Genomic DNA, 16659 nt, shown 5'->3' with positions numbered 1-16659 from the left:
ATCTGGTGATGGTGAATCTGTAGAGGCAGATAGTTGTAAATAGGAACTATTTTGTAGGTTGTTCTTTCACTTGTTTATTAACCCCTGAGCATGAGCCTGAGTATGTCAGGTTCTACCTTGGCATGCTTGAAGGTTCAGGTCTTGGCATGCTCCGAGCTGACTGACTGTACAGTCAAATGAAAACTAGTGGCATTTTAGCCACGTTCTTGGCATATGAAACTACATCTCTTCTTCATCTCAGGTTGTGATGTGGATAAACCTAGGCAATGGGAGGCATGGGGTTTGCTTTTGCATTGTGTTCAGTTATACACAAATAAAGCATTGTTCCTCCTAAAACGCTTCACATGGAACCTAATGTGCAGTTACAGTACAGTGGGAAATACGCTTTTATATGTTTTCTGTAACCTTTTTTTTTCTTTCAACTTTTTAATCGAGTTTTTGGTAAGATACCAAACACCCCCTCTAGTGGCTGATACTTCGGGAAAGGTGTTTGCTTTCTTGGGACAATTTTAACAGATGAATAGCACTTCAGGACTACTTGACTGCTAAAGCACATTTAATTGCAGACTAACTCTTCATGAGAGAGAGGCCGGCCTATGTGATTCTTGAGTGTTGGGTTGCCCATTAACATGAAAAATACTGAGTTAGGTAGGAGGGAGTAACCTCAATTATTAATCTTCATTCAAAACCTTCTGGTTTTCCCTGCTCTCAAGCAATTTATGACATTGATAGATTTGTAAAAGGTAATGGGAATGGAGAGCAACCACTGCATTTTTCAGGCCCTACTGAGTCGTAGACTTGATAAAATGACAGAGGTGATAGGGCATAATTTTTAAGAATACAATGTTATGCAAAACTTTATCTATTTCCTATGTTATCTCAATCTAGTTATTAAGGAAAGAACAATTTTATATCACTGTCAATTTATTTTAGAAGGGTGAAGACTTCTTTTTTCTGGGTTAGGGGATGAGGAAGTCAGCTAAAAAAGTACACTTGTCTGACTAGCTAAATTCTGTATGTATATTGTTTTCTTTGAGGAGAATATGAGGCAGGCCTCCAGTGTTATGAGTTGCCATCATGCTAGCAATGCAGGCAGAGGGTTTCATCAGCCAGGGTAAGCAGTATCTTTATAGTGACTGCAGTGTGTAGTAGGAGTGCTTTTTTTGTTTGGGGAATTCTCAGAATAGGTCAGCCTGTTAGAGATCTGGGAGGCAGTGACCTTAAGTGGACCGGAAGATAGGTATCATCTATTGGGTTGAGTCCATAAGGATATTAAAAGAACATACTTGTAGCTGGATATGTGTTTTGTTACTGTGCATACTAATATTCCAGTCAACAGCAAGAGCTCTTCTTTCTTAATGGGCTTGTAGGAATATTCTCATTGAGATCAATGGGATTACTTGTGATTAAAGCTCAGCAAGCATATAATTCCTTTTAGGATTTGGGTTTCAGATTAATTTAACAACAAGAGAAGGAAAAGAAGCAACTTTTTTTTTTTTGTTATTCATTGTAGGGCATTGTTTTATATAGATATTTCAGTATAAACTTTAGTTAGTCATATTTTCTAGATGTCTGATCTGTGTGGGATTTCCTGTACTGAAGAAGAGAGGTTGTAATTATACCTACTTCTTACACTGCACTTAGTGGCAGTAGGTCTGAGAGTGCTTTACAGAAGAAAGAGGTCCCCACTGTTCTGGAACTCAGACTGATTGGGAAAGGGGGTGTGATTTGCTTGCCTTGGGTCAACCAGTGTACTTTCTGTGAGAAAGTACAAATACAGCCTGGAAATACAGCTTTCCTGCTTCTGCCCAGCCCAGCTCTGCGTTCTTTAGGCCCTCTGAAGAAGGAAGAGTTGGTAGAAAGGACTCAGTAATTGGCAGGAAAATGCAGGTGCAGATGTAGTAATTGAGAAAATATTTCAGAATATTTTTCTGTAATTGTTCATCATCACTTTCAGTTGTGTTATAGCAAAAGGTTGGAAACCTCTTCTGGCATTAGAGTTTACCTGCAAAGCACTTGCCAATCTGTCAAGTGAGGTGGAGAAGCCTCTTCTCTCAGTAGGTGACACAGCAAAAACAGAATGAACAGCATAAGCTAGGGAAGGGAATGGGCTGAGATTCTTGGGCATGTCTCATGGGCTGCCCTGTCATCTACACCTCTTGTGATTAGCTCTGAGTAGTTTTCCCAGAAATGGAGGTATGGATAAGTAGTTCTCCAACTATTTTTTCCTTAACAAAACATGAAAAGCACTCATTTTTAAACAGAGTAAGAGCACAAAACAGCAATTCCTTTGTATGAAATAAGTGTTTAAGCAGAGTCTCAGATAGAGTGTTCAGACTCTTAGCTGTGCAGAGACTACTCTGGGGACTTTACTGCTCTGCAGGGAAGCTAGGGGACAGGGTTCATGGTCCACAGGGACCTCACAGAGTTCAACTTTGTGATAGCTTTAGTGTTTATGCAGATGTTAAGTCAAAAATACAGTGGAGGATGTTTCATGATTTTTTTTTTTTTTCCTTTTTTGAGTTAGTACCATTTTTAGCTTTGTTCAGGGTTATTTTCTCAGGCACAGATTGGTAGTGTAGCAATACTGTTGTTTGGTCACCTGGAAAATTAGGATCTGTGAATTGCTGATAGCTCCAAAACATAGCTTGTTCTCCTGAATGGACTTTGCTCCAAAGTAATTGACTTGTTGGTTTTTAAAATGATCTGCTCTTTTCTTCTCTTCTATCACTGTGTCAAATTCACTTTCAAAAACTGTTATATAACATTAAAGCCTGACAGAAATTTTGGGGACGTTTTGTGGCTCTCTTTGCTTTAGGCATATGCTAATTAGCCACATTCAAGCAGCCTTTTGCTTAAAAAGTAGCTGTGATGAGGCTGCAGTTATATGCAATTGTTTATTTACCCACCAGAAATTTCACAAGACTTTCTGTAATTCAGTCCAGAGCAGTTCCTGGAAACTTATTATAAAGAAGGGTTTAATTTTTTTTAGGAGATATTTCTATAAAATAAAATGTGGAGCCCTTCATGTCTTTCTCTTAATTAATTAATTTTTCAGGTGCCCCTAAGCAGGCTCAGTTCTTTCTTGGATATTTTCAACCTTAGCAGTGTAGGTATATTGAAATGTAATGTGAGTTTCAAATGAAATGTAATGTGAGTTTCAAACAAAATGAGTCTGACTGAAGACAGGTCCCACAGATATGTAGAGAAGCTATTTTAAAAGTGTTCTAGCAACCAAATCTTAATCACAAAGAGTGACTATAGGCGAAAGAAAAGGACAAAATGGTCATTCTTACCCATGCATGTACATTGCAGAACTTCTGTTTCAATCCTCCACATGTGGAATATATCACATATTAAAACCAGATCTTCAGATTTTTTCAGTGCTTTTCATGGTTTTATATTACTTTTGTGAGATGATTTTGCTTCAAGTATGGAACTGCAGGCTCTGGAAAGCAGCCTTGTGATGGGTGTCAAGACCACTGCAGACTCTAGGGTTAGCACATTTAGCTTGCAGAACTGTGTTTAAATAAAAGTTTTCCTCTTGCTCAGGTATTTATACTGGAGACACCATAGCTGTTACAACTGCAGCTCTTTATTATTAACCATCTGCTGAATAGAGTAAAGGTGCTTGTTTGGCAGCTTAACACAGCATCTGACCATGTATCAATGTAACTATATCAACTTCAACTTTGGCAGTCAGCTGGAAGACCATAATTTAATTGATGAACCTGCATATAAGTTTAAAACAATGCAGGCATATCATTTAAGTGGCATTTAAAAGCCAGGGAAAAAAGTCCCTTCTGGCTGTTTCCAAAGTACAGTGGTACCAGTCAGGATCAGAGATTGTTTTCTGCTGGCAAACCTCTGTGAGAGTTGGTGCCTTGAAGTTGTAACTCACTCAACAGAGCCTGTGTGCCTGTCGGGGAGACTGTGGCCTGGGTTGTGATAGCCAGAGAGATGGGTGGGACAGATCAAGAGGTACCGGCAAGGGTAGGTAAGTCCATAACAAACAGCTCTCCAGGAAAATGTGCACTGCTGCTTCTAGGTGGCTGCTGTTTTCCTTTGAAATGTGGAGACTGTAAATGGTCTTGGCAGGTTTTTGAGAAAATTTCTGTTTCTCATTTTGTGTTCAATTAATGTTTTCAAGAGAAGTAACAAAGAGTGTTGGCGGTTACCTTTCTGACTGTCTTGCAAAAGACTTTACTTTTCTCTCTAGGTTGCAGTAAAAATAGAGCAAAAATAATCCATCATGCTAACTGAATTTAAACAATACTTTTTTGGCATTTTTATTCAAGATCTTCAAGTTGGGAGCCTTTGCAGGGTCTCCCTCCAGGAGGTACTTCAGCATATATAGATGTTAAAGTGCACAAGTGGTTTCCTGCAGAATAAAAGGTATTTATGCCTTTGAATAGACTGCTAAATTGGAGTATTTGTGAGTTTTTCCTTTTAAAATAACACTAACAAAATCCACTCTGTTCAGCTTCTCCTTTCTCCGCTCTGGGCAGATCTTTCATGCTAAGAGTAGACAATGACAGCAAGATGTGGTGGTACAGGTTGTGGCATGTACCAGCACCCTGAGTATGGCATCTGCCAGGTCTCTGGGTATTTGAAATCAGAAAGTTAGGGCTGAAAGAAACCTCACGTTTTCAATATGATGATTTTACAGTGACTGCTGCTGTCCATCTGGTATTTCCCTTTTAACTTCTGTTGAGGAAGGTTCTGCAACCCTCATCTCAGGGCTTCCCTGCAGTAACAGAGAAAACATTTTGTATGATGTCTAAACAACAAATCTATTTGAAGGGAGCTCTGGAAAACTTCCTCAGTCTGTTACCAAAAATTGGTAAAAGTAAAAGCTCCTTAACGCCAATGTAGCATTAAGAAGCCGGCATTCTTTATCTGGCCGAATGCACGAGGGGTATCTCCTCCAAAAATTGTGCATGCTGAATACAGAAAAGGTCCTGTTTATATACTATATTTTGCACACATATTTATTTTCCCAGGATAAACATACATATGATAATAATTTCCCAGAAATAATTAACATATTTTCCCTCCTGTTTACATATGCGTTCTTTCGTCCTGGGGTCCCTTTGGTGGTCCCTGGTGGTCAGCGACCCCAAAGTGGTACCTGACTGCCCAGTGAACTGCTAAAATTTGGCACAACTGGGCCGATTGCTTTCCAGCTCTTCTTACAGAATGGATATTGTGCAGTCCTACAGGCCAGTGGTTTTTGAAGAATAAACATTGTGTTAACTCACTGTAGTGGTTTTGGTTCAAAATATTCATTACTTACTTATTTTCCTTCTGTGAGATAAGAATTAGGAGAAAAGCAAAGCAGGCACAAACCTTAAACAGTTGCAGTACAATGGAAGAGTTTTATTACTAATAGAATTAAAAGTAAAGAGAAAATAACAACAAAAAAAAAAAAATTAAAGCAAATGCCCCCCCTTCCCCCCCTTTCCAGCACTTCTCTCCTTTTACCCAGCTCACACAAGGATGACAGAACATGGGATGTTAGTCAGTGTTCCAGTTCTTGAAAAGTCTCTCTCTTATGCTTAAGGAAAAAAGGGTTTTTCCTTCAGTTGCACGTGGTTCCCAAACTGCCACTAACAGCAGATCCGCCCGGAAACAAACAATCTGCTGTGTGTAGAACATCTCTCCCATGAAAAATCTCACAGTTCCTTCACACTGCAAAACATGGGCCATCACATGGGGTTATTCATCTTTTTAAGGATAAGTTCTTTTGGCCTGCACACAAAGGCTTTTCTTCGCCACAAGTCTCTAGCAGCCTCTTACTACTATAAAGTCTGGCATAGGCATTCTTCACGATCTTCACAGGCCACACGAGGATTCTCCATTCCCCCATGTTCTTCAAATGGATTAAAGAGACAAACAGTTTGTGGTATTACAGTTTCTTACCACGGCATGCAAGAAGGTTTCTTTTAAGCTGCGCGCCAGAATCGCGGCACCGCCCTCTTTTCTCCCGTCGCCATTTCCAGCTCCGTCCCACGGGACTCACTTCTCTTTCTCTCTGACTCTGCCGCCGCCATGCTGAAGAGTGTTTTTGTTCGGCCTTTACGGTGGGGAAAGCCTCGCTCCCTCTGTGCTGCTGGCTGCGTGGTGTCTTCTTCAGTTCAGCACGAAGTGTGCTGGCTGCAGACAGGAGGCTCTGCCGGCTCCCGTTGACTCCGCCGGCTCCGCATGGAGAGGAGAGGGACCCGCCTGTCCCCAGAAGCCGCGCTGGATGGGTTTAGCTGTGAGCAGTCCATGGCTGGTTTTAGCTGCCTGTGGCTCTGGGACAGTCCCCCCCCAGCCACCCAGGGTCCGTGCCGCAGCATTGGGAAAGGGGAAAAGGGGCAGTGGCCCCGGCCCGGCAGGGCCTGGAGGCTCGGAGCCCCCCCCCCCCTCACCTTCCAGCAGGCGAGCTCCGACAAAAAAAAAAAAAGGGAAGTCCCGTCTTTCTGTGCGGTTTAAATATGTTAATTGTGAGAAGCGTAATTGGTCTCAAAGACTGTCCATCAACTCAGGGTCAACCCAATACACTCACCAGGTGCAGATGATTTTTTATCCAGCAACAAGTCCAGTCAGGTTTTTTCGTTAGGGGGAAAGATCAGGCTGAATCCAACAGCCTGAAAGAGGCAAGACTTCTATAACCTTGATCAATATTTAGGCTTGAAACATGTTCCGAGCACATGCACACAGGGCACACATGCACACCATGTATATATGTATGTGCATATGTGCATGTCCAGACACACAGATCACAGACAGAGCACTCACAGAAACACAGACAGCACCAGCAGTCTCATCCTGCTTGCGTCTCTGGCTGAGCAGGGTGAAGGTCTCCTAGTGAGGGTGTATATATATGTATGTTCACATGTACAACGTGGGTCCCTCCAGCAGCCAGGCTGAGACACTCGTGGTTCAACTGCTGAGTATGCAAAAGTGAATTAACCTTGACAACGGTATTTTCAGATTAAGTACTTATCTGTGAGGCTTCTGCTACTCTTAGGATACATGTGGCACTTGAAGCAGTACACTTTAAACCACCAGGCTGGGAGTGCTTCAGGAAAGCCTCCTGCATCAGTGTTATGCTATTACCTGTGATATTAGTTACAAAATATTTTGATTTCTGATGTGAGTCATTCATTCATATTTGTGGGAACAAGGGTTTGAAAACTGCAGGAAAAATGCATGAGGCTTACTGAAATTCTTCATATATCACGAGAGAAGGTACTTGTTCTCATTCTGTATCGTCTAGACATGCTATGAAAAATTTTCTTGAAGGGGAGGTAATTCCTAAGTTCTGTCTTTTATCTTGCTTCTGCACTGACTTGTCATGGCATTTGTGATGTTGCACAAAGCAGAGGTAAGCCTCGCTTCCCTTATGCTTACCTCAGTGAGTATTGGCAGTTTTGAGATGTAGGGTCCCACTTGTGATTGCACTGGGTGATGGATTTCTTTGGACTTATGCCATTGTTTGTTTTGCTGCTGAATATTCCTGCTTTGCTGCTAAATTTTTTGGGTATAGAGCACTTTTTTTTTTTTTTTTAATTGCTACAGGGTGGCCTACCTCTAATGTAGGAAATACCCACTAGAAGCGCAGTAAGCTCAAGAGCAGAGGGTGGATGGTACAATGATATATTGGTGTAGAATAAATGATCCTCTTCAGCTATTTGCCTTCCTCAGCTCTTTCTCTGTGTCGTGCAGGGCTCATCTCCCCCGGGAAAAGGAGCCACTTGTGCTGTCAGTGGGGAAGAGCTCCCACAGCAGTCAGTGGCAGCCACCATCCCCCTTGTCCCAGTTCAGAGGGGACCTCTGGTGAGGCTGGCAGGAGTGCCTGCAACCCGGCCAGGGTGGGTGCTGCTGGGATGTGGGAGGCATTCCTCAGTCACAGTGTGTGAGCATGAAAGATATCTCCTAATCTTTTCATCAGCCCCTTTGCTCTCATACAGCCAGTTAGGAAAGAGTGGAGAAAATGCTTTTGGGAACTGGCTGATATACTGTTATATCACTTACAGTATGACTTTTTTTTGGTATGACAGGAGCCAAAGTTCAGCTGCCTTGAAAATGCCTCTGAAAGTTTTTGTCAATGCTTTGACAGAGGTCACTGATTTTAAGAAAAAGGTGTGAAAGGCAGGCACAGCAGTTTAAAATTCGGGTTTCCTACTTCATCATTTTTGTATTTGGAAGATAATTGTAGCTGTTATGCTCTTGTAAAGGTTTGAAAGAAGAAGTAAATTTTTATATATTCATGTGGACTCTCAGATGAGAATTCTCTATTCTGCTCTTACTTGATTTGTAACAGTTCTGAAAAATACCTAATTTACTTTTCTCCCTGAGCAGCTGCAGATTTTGGTGTGTGAGCAAAATAAGGGTAATAAAAAGCCACAGCAGGGATGCAAACGTAGCAATTTTTCTCTTAGCTACGTGCGTAAGCAAAGGCTCCGTAGCATACATTTAGTAGCTGTCTCTTTCGGTGTATTAGCCAGTGAACCCTTGACCTGGACCAAATGGCTGGTTGCTATGGCAATGGGTTGCATAGTAACAGGTTTTGTTCTTAGGTCGAAATCCTCTTGCTTCTCTTAAATGTTACTTTTGAGGAGGTCAGAAGAAATTAATCAGAAGAAACTAGGAAAGTCTTTTTCAAAGGAGAGGCAAAAACATTGATGTTCTGCTACCTGAGCATCTGCAGAGGGATGTTCTTTGTTCCCTGAAGTAGGTAGTCAGCTCCCACACTTTCTCCACTTTATTGAAGCAGAGGTCAGCAGCTCACCAGCAAAAAAAAAAAAAGTAATTCTTGGAAACAAGATGACTGTAGGAGGTTCAGAAGAATTTGTTTGCTCTATGACTCCAACTCCCAATCCTGCTGAAGGCAATAGGCAAATATTAACAGCTTAACACTCCACTAACCTTGAACATTTCTGAATTTAAAGTAAGCTCCTGATCAGCTCTTTTCAAGCTGGACTTGTGAGAGACTGGAAGGATTGATGTCTCGAGACGTTACGGGCTGCACGTGTGTGGAGGAAGGGGCAGGTTGGGCCTTGCTGTGGTGAGGCAGTACCCTGCCCTGTACTGTCCCACCCCTAGAGCCTGTATCCCAGCCCAGCAGTAGCTGCCAATCCCTGGCACACTAGGGGCAATGCTCCACATCCACAGCTGGAGCCCTTAGCCCAGCTTCTGAGTGGGCAAATGACTGGAAGTCCTACCTGGGAGAAGGGCCCAGGAAGGCCAAGGGGTATTTAAGGCCAAACACAAGGCAATCAGATATCTTGACCATACCTCCCCTTGGAATGTCTATCTGAACACTGCTGGAACCCAGGAGCTGGTAGCTATATGTGTCCTTTAATATATATCTTTTCTGTCTTTCTTTCTCTTTCTTCTTCTAATTCCCTCTTCTTGGATTTTTGAGTAACTTAAAATTGAACTGGCTTAGAGTTTGCAAAGTTGAATGGGCCAAGTTAATGCTTTGAGAAGTGTTTTATGTTGATTGAACATTGCACTAAACCTTTTGCCAAATTTCTCTGATTTTCTAAAGTTGCCAGTAAAGTATTTTTTGTTGTTTTGAGCTGTTGAGAATATCTTCTCGGTATTTCTCCTGTGCATCTATCTTAGAGTACATGAACAGCCTTAAGCCCTTTTAAAAGTCTCATTGATCAAGGTTGTTTGGACACTTACAATACTAAAAATGTTCTTGCTGTGACAGTGGTCAAACGCTGTAGCAGGGGCATGGGAGGTTGAAGGATTGCCAACCATGGGGGCAGTCAGAACTCAGCATGGCCCTGGTGCAACTGAGTGGTGTTTGGATTGGGTGACCTTCTGGGGCTCCTTCCATCTGAGGTCATTCTGTAAGTCTGTCTGTTTTTCTCTTTGGCCATAAAGAAAAGCAAATATGATGGAGAGCCCAGACCAGGACTCTGCCTGTGGGTCGTACTCAAAATGAGTTTTGTGGTTACGTTACCCTCCTTTTCCCCTCCTCTCCCTCAGCCCTACACACTTCTGTTCCCTGGTGAGGAGTGTCATCATGCCATACTTCAAATACTTGGTAATAAAATGTCACTGTAATTCCCCTAGAGTACTGTTAGATATATCACTCATTTCTTTTCTTACACTGAACATGTTGCTCTGTGTTTTACCTTTGTACCTTTTTGGCTTATATAAAGTGAGCGGTGTTCAGCACCGTACGCAGGAGCTTATAGGAAAACAAAGTACAGACATGGCATGTGATTGGAGAGGGGATCTTTTTTCCTTTGTGCCAACAGCTGTCAACCTCTTGCGCTGCCATAACAGTCACTTATGGCTTTGCTGCTGCGCTGTGATCGTGTCAGACAAGAGGCACAAGGAGGAATTAAGTGGGGTTGTCCATTTACCCATCTCAATCTCAGAAAGATGTGAAGGGCTGCAGCCAAGTAGTGTAAACAATCTAAAGAGTTTGCTCAGGTGAAGGGATTGGCAGTGGCAGGAAGAAGACTGAAACAGAAGTAGCAGAGATTGAAGGGATGCTTTCATGAGATGGAAGGAACAAAAAGTGAAGAAGATCTGATCTGACCTCATTTATTTTAGGCCATTTTCCTGTAAGTCTTCAATTAATTTACAAAGTGTTGCTAGTCCTCAGGATGCTGGAACAGTGCAGGTTTGAAAGGTTACACCAGTTGCCCAATGCTTCCGCAGATCAATGGCAAATCATAAAACCAACAGAAGAATTTATTGCCAGAGGCCCAGCAGCCCAGCCAGTGAGTGCAATACCTGTCTGACCCTTCCTGTTATGCAGTTGTGTCAGCAGTTGCATTTGGGAGATGTAAATCTTAAAGACATGCCTGCTTGTCATTTAAGAGATGCAGAACTCTGTGTATGGAAATGTCAAGCAAGCATCTTGACCAAATTATCAGATGGTTGGTTACTGCTTGACATTGTAGGACGTGCTGGCAGTTACATGGGGAAAGAAAAGATGCTCTTTGCTTCCTGTCCCAAAGTATTCCAACTATGCCGCTGAGCACTGGGACTGTCTGTGTGGCACCATGCTGCAGACGCTCAGGAAGTCAGCATGGTTTATATAAAGCTCTGCTGGGTTTGCAGAACCTTTTGGCTCCTTTCCAGCTTGGAAGCGGTGATATAAATAGATGAATGTCTCACTTTTGAAGTCTGCTTTCTATTCACGGAAAGGAAGAACTTTGCTGGAGCTGTGATTTAATAGCTGTTAAATACAAATCTCAAGACCAGTCCTATGACAGGCTGAACTGCTTGATCCCATTTCAATGGGATATGAGTGAGCTCAGCAGCCTATAGCATCATATCTCTGTTAGCTGGTTGCTGACACCTGAATAAGGATTGGTGCTGTGAAAGCAGGGTTCAAGAGTAATCTATTCTCCCACCTTCCCTCCCAATTGCACTTGTCCCTGCTATGAGAAAAAAATGTTTTGTTTTGTTTTTCTTTTGGACAGATTAGCAAAATGTTTGGGACAGTGGTGGTTGGAGTTGGAATTGCTGGCTTAGCACGAATCCGAGACTTGATGAATCCAATGCCTTCCAGCCCTTCTGAGCACCTGAAACTCTTTGGATTTGTATCCAGGTTAGAAATTTCATCTTGCCGTGTTTAATATGTATATTGCAATGTTTTTTTTTCTTTTTCAAACTGAAAAGGAGAAGTTCATGTAAATATTCCTGTCATTCTGAATGCCAGCTCAAAAGTGAGCACAGAAAGCTTTGCAAGAGGGAACAAATAGGTTACCTTAGTGAGATATCTTTCAGACATGACTTTCTAGTTTTTACTTTTAAAAATTGAGATATGTTCTTGCTGTAGGATCTGTGTGATAAAAACAAATTGTCTGACTGAAATTTGCTGTAGATTTAAGGTAGTGCAGACAATAAGTACACTAATGATCTAGTGTCTGCATGACTCTTCTAGAAATGTTAAAAAAAAAGTTTTACAGAGTTTTAAAAAGTTCTTTTTCAAAAACATGTTTTAATGCTCCCAATACTCCAACTTCATAATAAAATTCTAGTAGTTTTTTAAAAACAGGTATTGAACCTGTAGATATCTAAAGGAAATCCCATGATTTAGTACATGCAATAATGTTGCTTTTTATTCTTCTTATGCTTCTTAGAGAAACAAGAGTCTTTCTCACTAGTTTGGAACTGTGGAAATTTAGTGTATACCTTCCTCTGAGCATTCCTGCTGGACTGTCTGACCCATTACAGTGGAGCATAAAAGTTTGAAAGAGTTAGGTAGTACATTTATGGATCTCAGATTGTGAATTTATTTTTCCAGCTCTATTTAAATCATGCAGGGCTGTTTGAGACAGAAAGGACTGACTACATCACCTACTTTATCTTCCTGCCAAATACACTTTTGGTTCTCTGATGCCTCTGTCAGTGCTATAGGTAACCTTGAAGAGCACTGAAGATAGGGTTTCCACTACTTTTTTGGAGAAACAATGCTGTTGAAATGCATGATTCACCGTAATCTTCTTTGGATCCCAATCACACACAAACATCACCTGTCTTTGCTTTCAAGTCCTGCTTGTGGCCTGCCTTCCTGCCCTCTGTCACCTATCCTAACACTGTCAAGGTGCCTGCTCCAGTCAGTAGTAATGCAAAAGGCTTCTGGGGGGAGTGTGTGTTTTTCATTTTCAGCTGGAGATGTGCTCAGCTTGCTGAGCCTTCCCCTTAGCACTGACATGCTGTGTGTGTTGCAAGGTGAGCCATCATAGCCAAGCATCTGCTTTGTCTCCCTCCTGCTTGTCTGTACTTGCTGTTGTGTGTGGCCCTGCCAACTTGAGTGCCTTTGTCCACGTTGTCCAGGATGGTGGGGAGAAGTTCTCCCATAGGAGCACTGTTGTCTTTCAAGTCAGTCTTTTACAACATCTCTTTGGTAATAATGCTTATTAAAAACCAAAACACCAAAACCAAAAGGGTAAGTACTTGACAGTTCAATAGCAGGCCAGTTTCCGGACTGATACCACTGCCTACACACTGGTCCATTTTTTTGTTCTCTTCTTCATTCCACTTCTGTCTGTAAGTGCTCATGCTCTTCCTGGATAACAAACTGCCTTTTTTATACCCTGGTTGAACTCAGTGAGACAGTGGTCCATGGGAACTGTTTTTAAGTACTGCTACACGACATGTGGTTGGGAAGAATGGACTGTGACAGTTATGCTCTGGTTGTATTTATGCTAAATATGCAGGAGAAGTTTTGGCAATATTAATGAGGCTAAGCAGATTAGCCTGGAAGATGCTCTGAGAAACAAAGACATCCATGCAGCCTTCATCAGCACAGAGAACAGAAGCCATGAAGAAACCATCAGGTATTTTAAGGGGTTCCCCCCACCTTTTCCCTCTTTCCCCTGTATTTTAGAAGCACAGAGGAGCTGTGTAAAGGTGTTGCAGGAGAAGATATGAACACCGAGGAAACACTGCCAGACTAGAGGCCTGAAGAGAGTGATAGTGAGTTCCCTAGAGCACCAATAAGCCCTGGAAGAGAGTAGGATTTAAGATGCATTAATTTCCCAAGTAATTCTATTTCCGTACCTCTAGGCCTGTGTTTGATGGACAGGCAGCTTAAAACAGGATTTAAAGCCTTTCCTCACAGATTGTATTGTGGAAGGGTAGTCCAGTGTCCCACTCCAGCTACTTACATGTCTGTAAGTCAGAAATTGCAGTGCTCAATGCTGTACCATTTTAGTGATTTGATGTAGGGGAGTGAGGGCATTCTGTGGCAAAAGAAGAATTAAAACCCTCCTTCCCCACTGTTTAAATGTGTGATGCAGCCACCACACCATCCTTACTAGGAAAGTTGCCATTTATTTCTGTTACTCCATGTTGTGCATCTCTCCATATGGAGCTGGCTGTGAGAATGAGAAGCAGCTTGCACTGTGGTGAGAGAGGATTAGGATAATATTCTTTCTAATGGCTGATCTTTTATCCCTTTCAGAATGTTTTTAGAAGCTGGGAAACATGTCCTTGTTGAGTACCCCATGGCTTTGTCTGCTAAGGCAGCCCATGAGCTCTGGGAGATGGCTGAGCAGAAAGGTAACACATTTGTTCTCAAGAGTGTAAACAGTATTACCTGTTGGGTAGCACCAAAGGCACCAAACTCAAAGGCAAGTCTCTAGCCTGCTGTTCATCATCACATGCAAGGGAGTATGACTGTCTCAGAGATGTGCCAAGGTAGGATTTAAGACTTAGGCCAATTGGGAAACAAACACACAAATGTCAATGCTAAAAGTAAGGTATATTTGCCCTCAGAAAAACTCTAGCCTCTATTTGTGACAGAATGCTGTTAAAGAGGAAAACTTCTGTCACAGTGATAGTAAAGCACTTGATGAGTGCAGCTGTTGGGCTTGTGCAATTCTATGTCCTCTCCTTCGAAATGAAACTGCAAACAGCTCTCCTAGCTTCTAGCATTTGTGATGTGCTGGCCACACACAGCTGCTCATGCTATTGTAGGCCAGCAAGGCATCCCTGCCTGAAAGACAGCTTGTCTCTAAGCAAAATCTCTTTACTTCGGGAAAGCGTGTGGTCCCATCCCAGTGCTGCAAAGGGTCAGAAGCAGGCAGTTCATTTGGGGCCAGTGGGGATGAATGGGGTTCCAAGAGAAAGAGCAGTGCTGGGCGGGAGCAGAATGCAAATCATTTGGACAAGCTGCACTTTTTATAGCACTGCTTCTTGAAAATCTCCTTTGTGACTTTTGTCCTGAAACACCGGAGGTGTAGGATTTCTCCTGTGCTGTTTCCCTGTACCAACACCAGTTACTGCCGTGTTGCTCACTAAATGGTTTCCCATTGAGCAGAATTTATGCCTCTTTCCTTGAAGCAGCAGCAGTTACTGTCAGCAGCCTACACTGACTCTCCTGGAAATCTTCCAGAAAAACACATACTGAATGAGAGACACATTCAACTTGTATTGGATAACCTCTATTTCAAAGTAGCCCAATTAATTGCAATGGAGGGAGGTACTCCTTAATATATTGTTCCAATCTGGGTCTGACCATTATGCTATTTTTTCCCCTTCCTTTTTCTTTCTTACTACCCTGGGAGGAAAAATGCAGAACAAGGAAATGTGAGGGGAAAAAGGCCAAGAATTAATCTATCTGTTACTCTGCAGTCTCATGTTTCAGCCTTAGCTGGGTACTGGGTTTCCTTACAGAGTTTCTGTTAAACATAGCAGGTACTGTTCCCGTAGTCTCTGTATTTGTTGTCTCCTGAAAATCCTTAACGCAGATTGATGCTTCAGCTCAGGGCCCATGTTTGATTTCCTTCCTGACACCACTTTGTGAGCCATGCATGAGAATTTTTCTAAATGAATTCCCACTGGTGGCTAGTGAAGCCTTTACTGTTTAGACGTGACTTTGATTCACACAGAAAACTTTTATTTAATCTGTCCTGATTTTTGCCTTTTTTTGTGTGTGTTTTTTTGTTTTGTTTTGTTTTTTAATGGCAGATAAAGTACTCCATGTGGAGCACATTGAACTTCTTACTGAAGAGTACAAGCAGCTGAAAAAAGAGGTGGCTGGGAAAGACCTAGTGAAGGGAACATTGCATTTCACAGGTCAGTAGCTCTGAAGAAATCAAAGTCTATCTGAATTTGTCTGACTGTACCACAGGGATGCCAGTGCTTCCAGGCTTCATTTTGTCCTTTTACACAAGAGTCTGTCTATAAACTGAGTAGAGACACAGGTACTGGTTCTGGATAATTCCCTTGTTGAATCCACATACACCCTCCTGTCCTCAACATGTCCTGAAAGGTCTGGTTTGTTGTATATGTACTTTGTGCAGCCCTCTCTGCCATAGCTCATCAACTGATCCATTTCGACATTCACCATGTTTGTTGACTTTCCTACTCAGTCCATCCACTCATGATCTTTCTACACCCTGATCTTTAAGCCTGCAACACTGCAGTTTCTTCATCCTTTCCTATAATGCAGAAGGCATTATTATTTTTCCTATTCCTCAAGAGTTTCTATTCCACCAGGTAGTGTCCTTGATGAAAACAAATCAGGATTCCCAGCTTTCAGTGGAATTGCCCGTCTGACTTGGCTGATTGACCTCTTTGGAGACCTCACTGTTACCTCTGCCACCAGAGAGAAGCAGAAGGATAAGAATTATTCCAGAATGACTGTTCACTTTCAGACAGCAAACAAGAAGTGAGTAATGTCTGTGGCAACACGTGAGCCAGGCTCCTCACCCTCTGCAGGACTTCTGTGTGCAGGTGTTCTGCATCCTCTTCTCCTCTTGTGGAAACAGAATGGGTGGAGGCTGGCATGAAAGTGTACATGTCTTTTAAAGATGCACTTTATAATATTGAGTTTGATCTCCCTTTTATTATGTGGTGACAATATCCTTCCTATCAAATAGGATGTTTTTAATAGCCTTACTAAAAAGTGGTATAACTATGAAGTATGCCATCAGTATTTCATACTGTCGATTGAGTACTCAACTTGGTCCAAAGAGTGGTGGAAACTCTCAGGTTTGGTCATTCTGGACCATCTGTGCAGAGTTCATGTCCTTTCAAATAGGTTGAAGTTACTTAAAATGTAAGTTTAAAGCAACAAGATACAACTTGAGAATTATCTGACATGAAAAGGTAGAGAGAAATTACCCAATGGTGATGGAACTGTTTGTTCCTTTTCTTTTTTTTTTGTGGTTGCAGATATGCTAG

The 16659-nt window shown here is 42.1% G+C and overlaps 1 protein-coding gene across 5 annotated transcripts in view; it reads left to right on the top strand.

The window, feature by feature from the left end:
• Positions 1 to 16659, top strand: part of BLVRA (biliverdin reductase A) — a 35493-nt gene that overhangs the window by 10012 nt on the left and 8822 nt on the right. For 4 of the 5 annotated variants that reach the window (XM_082287866.1, XM_082287869.1, XM_082287867.1 and 1 more), the window contains exons 2-6: positions 11445 to 11572; positions 13188 to 13307; positions 13934 to 14031; positions 15442 to 15549; positions 15973 to 16144. In XM_082287866.1, the coding sequence (XP_082143992.1) occupies positions 11445 to 11572; positions 13188 to 13307; positions 13934 to 14031; positions 15442 to 15549; positions 15973 to 16144 (626 nt within the window). Of the gene's footprint in view, positions 1 to 11179; positions 11359 to 11444; positions 11573 to 13187; positions 13308 to 13933; positions 14032 to 15441; positions 15550 to 15972; positions 16145 to 16659 lie in introns of those variants that run through there. The other variant, XM_082287868.1, reaches the window with a different exon arrangement.

This window comes from Coloeus monedula, assembly GCF_965178545.1.
Source record: "Coloeus monedula genome assembly, chromosome: 1".
Classification (NCBI taxonomy): Eukaryota; Metazoa; Chordata; class Aves; order Passeriformes; family Corvidae; genus Coloeus; species Coloeus monedula.
The sequence above is the reverse complement of the archived record's forward strand: the minus strand, read 5'-3'. Positions and strand labels throughout refer to the sequence as shown.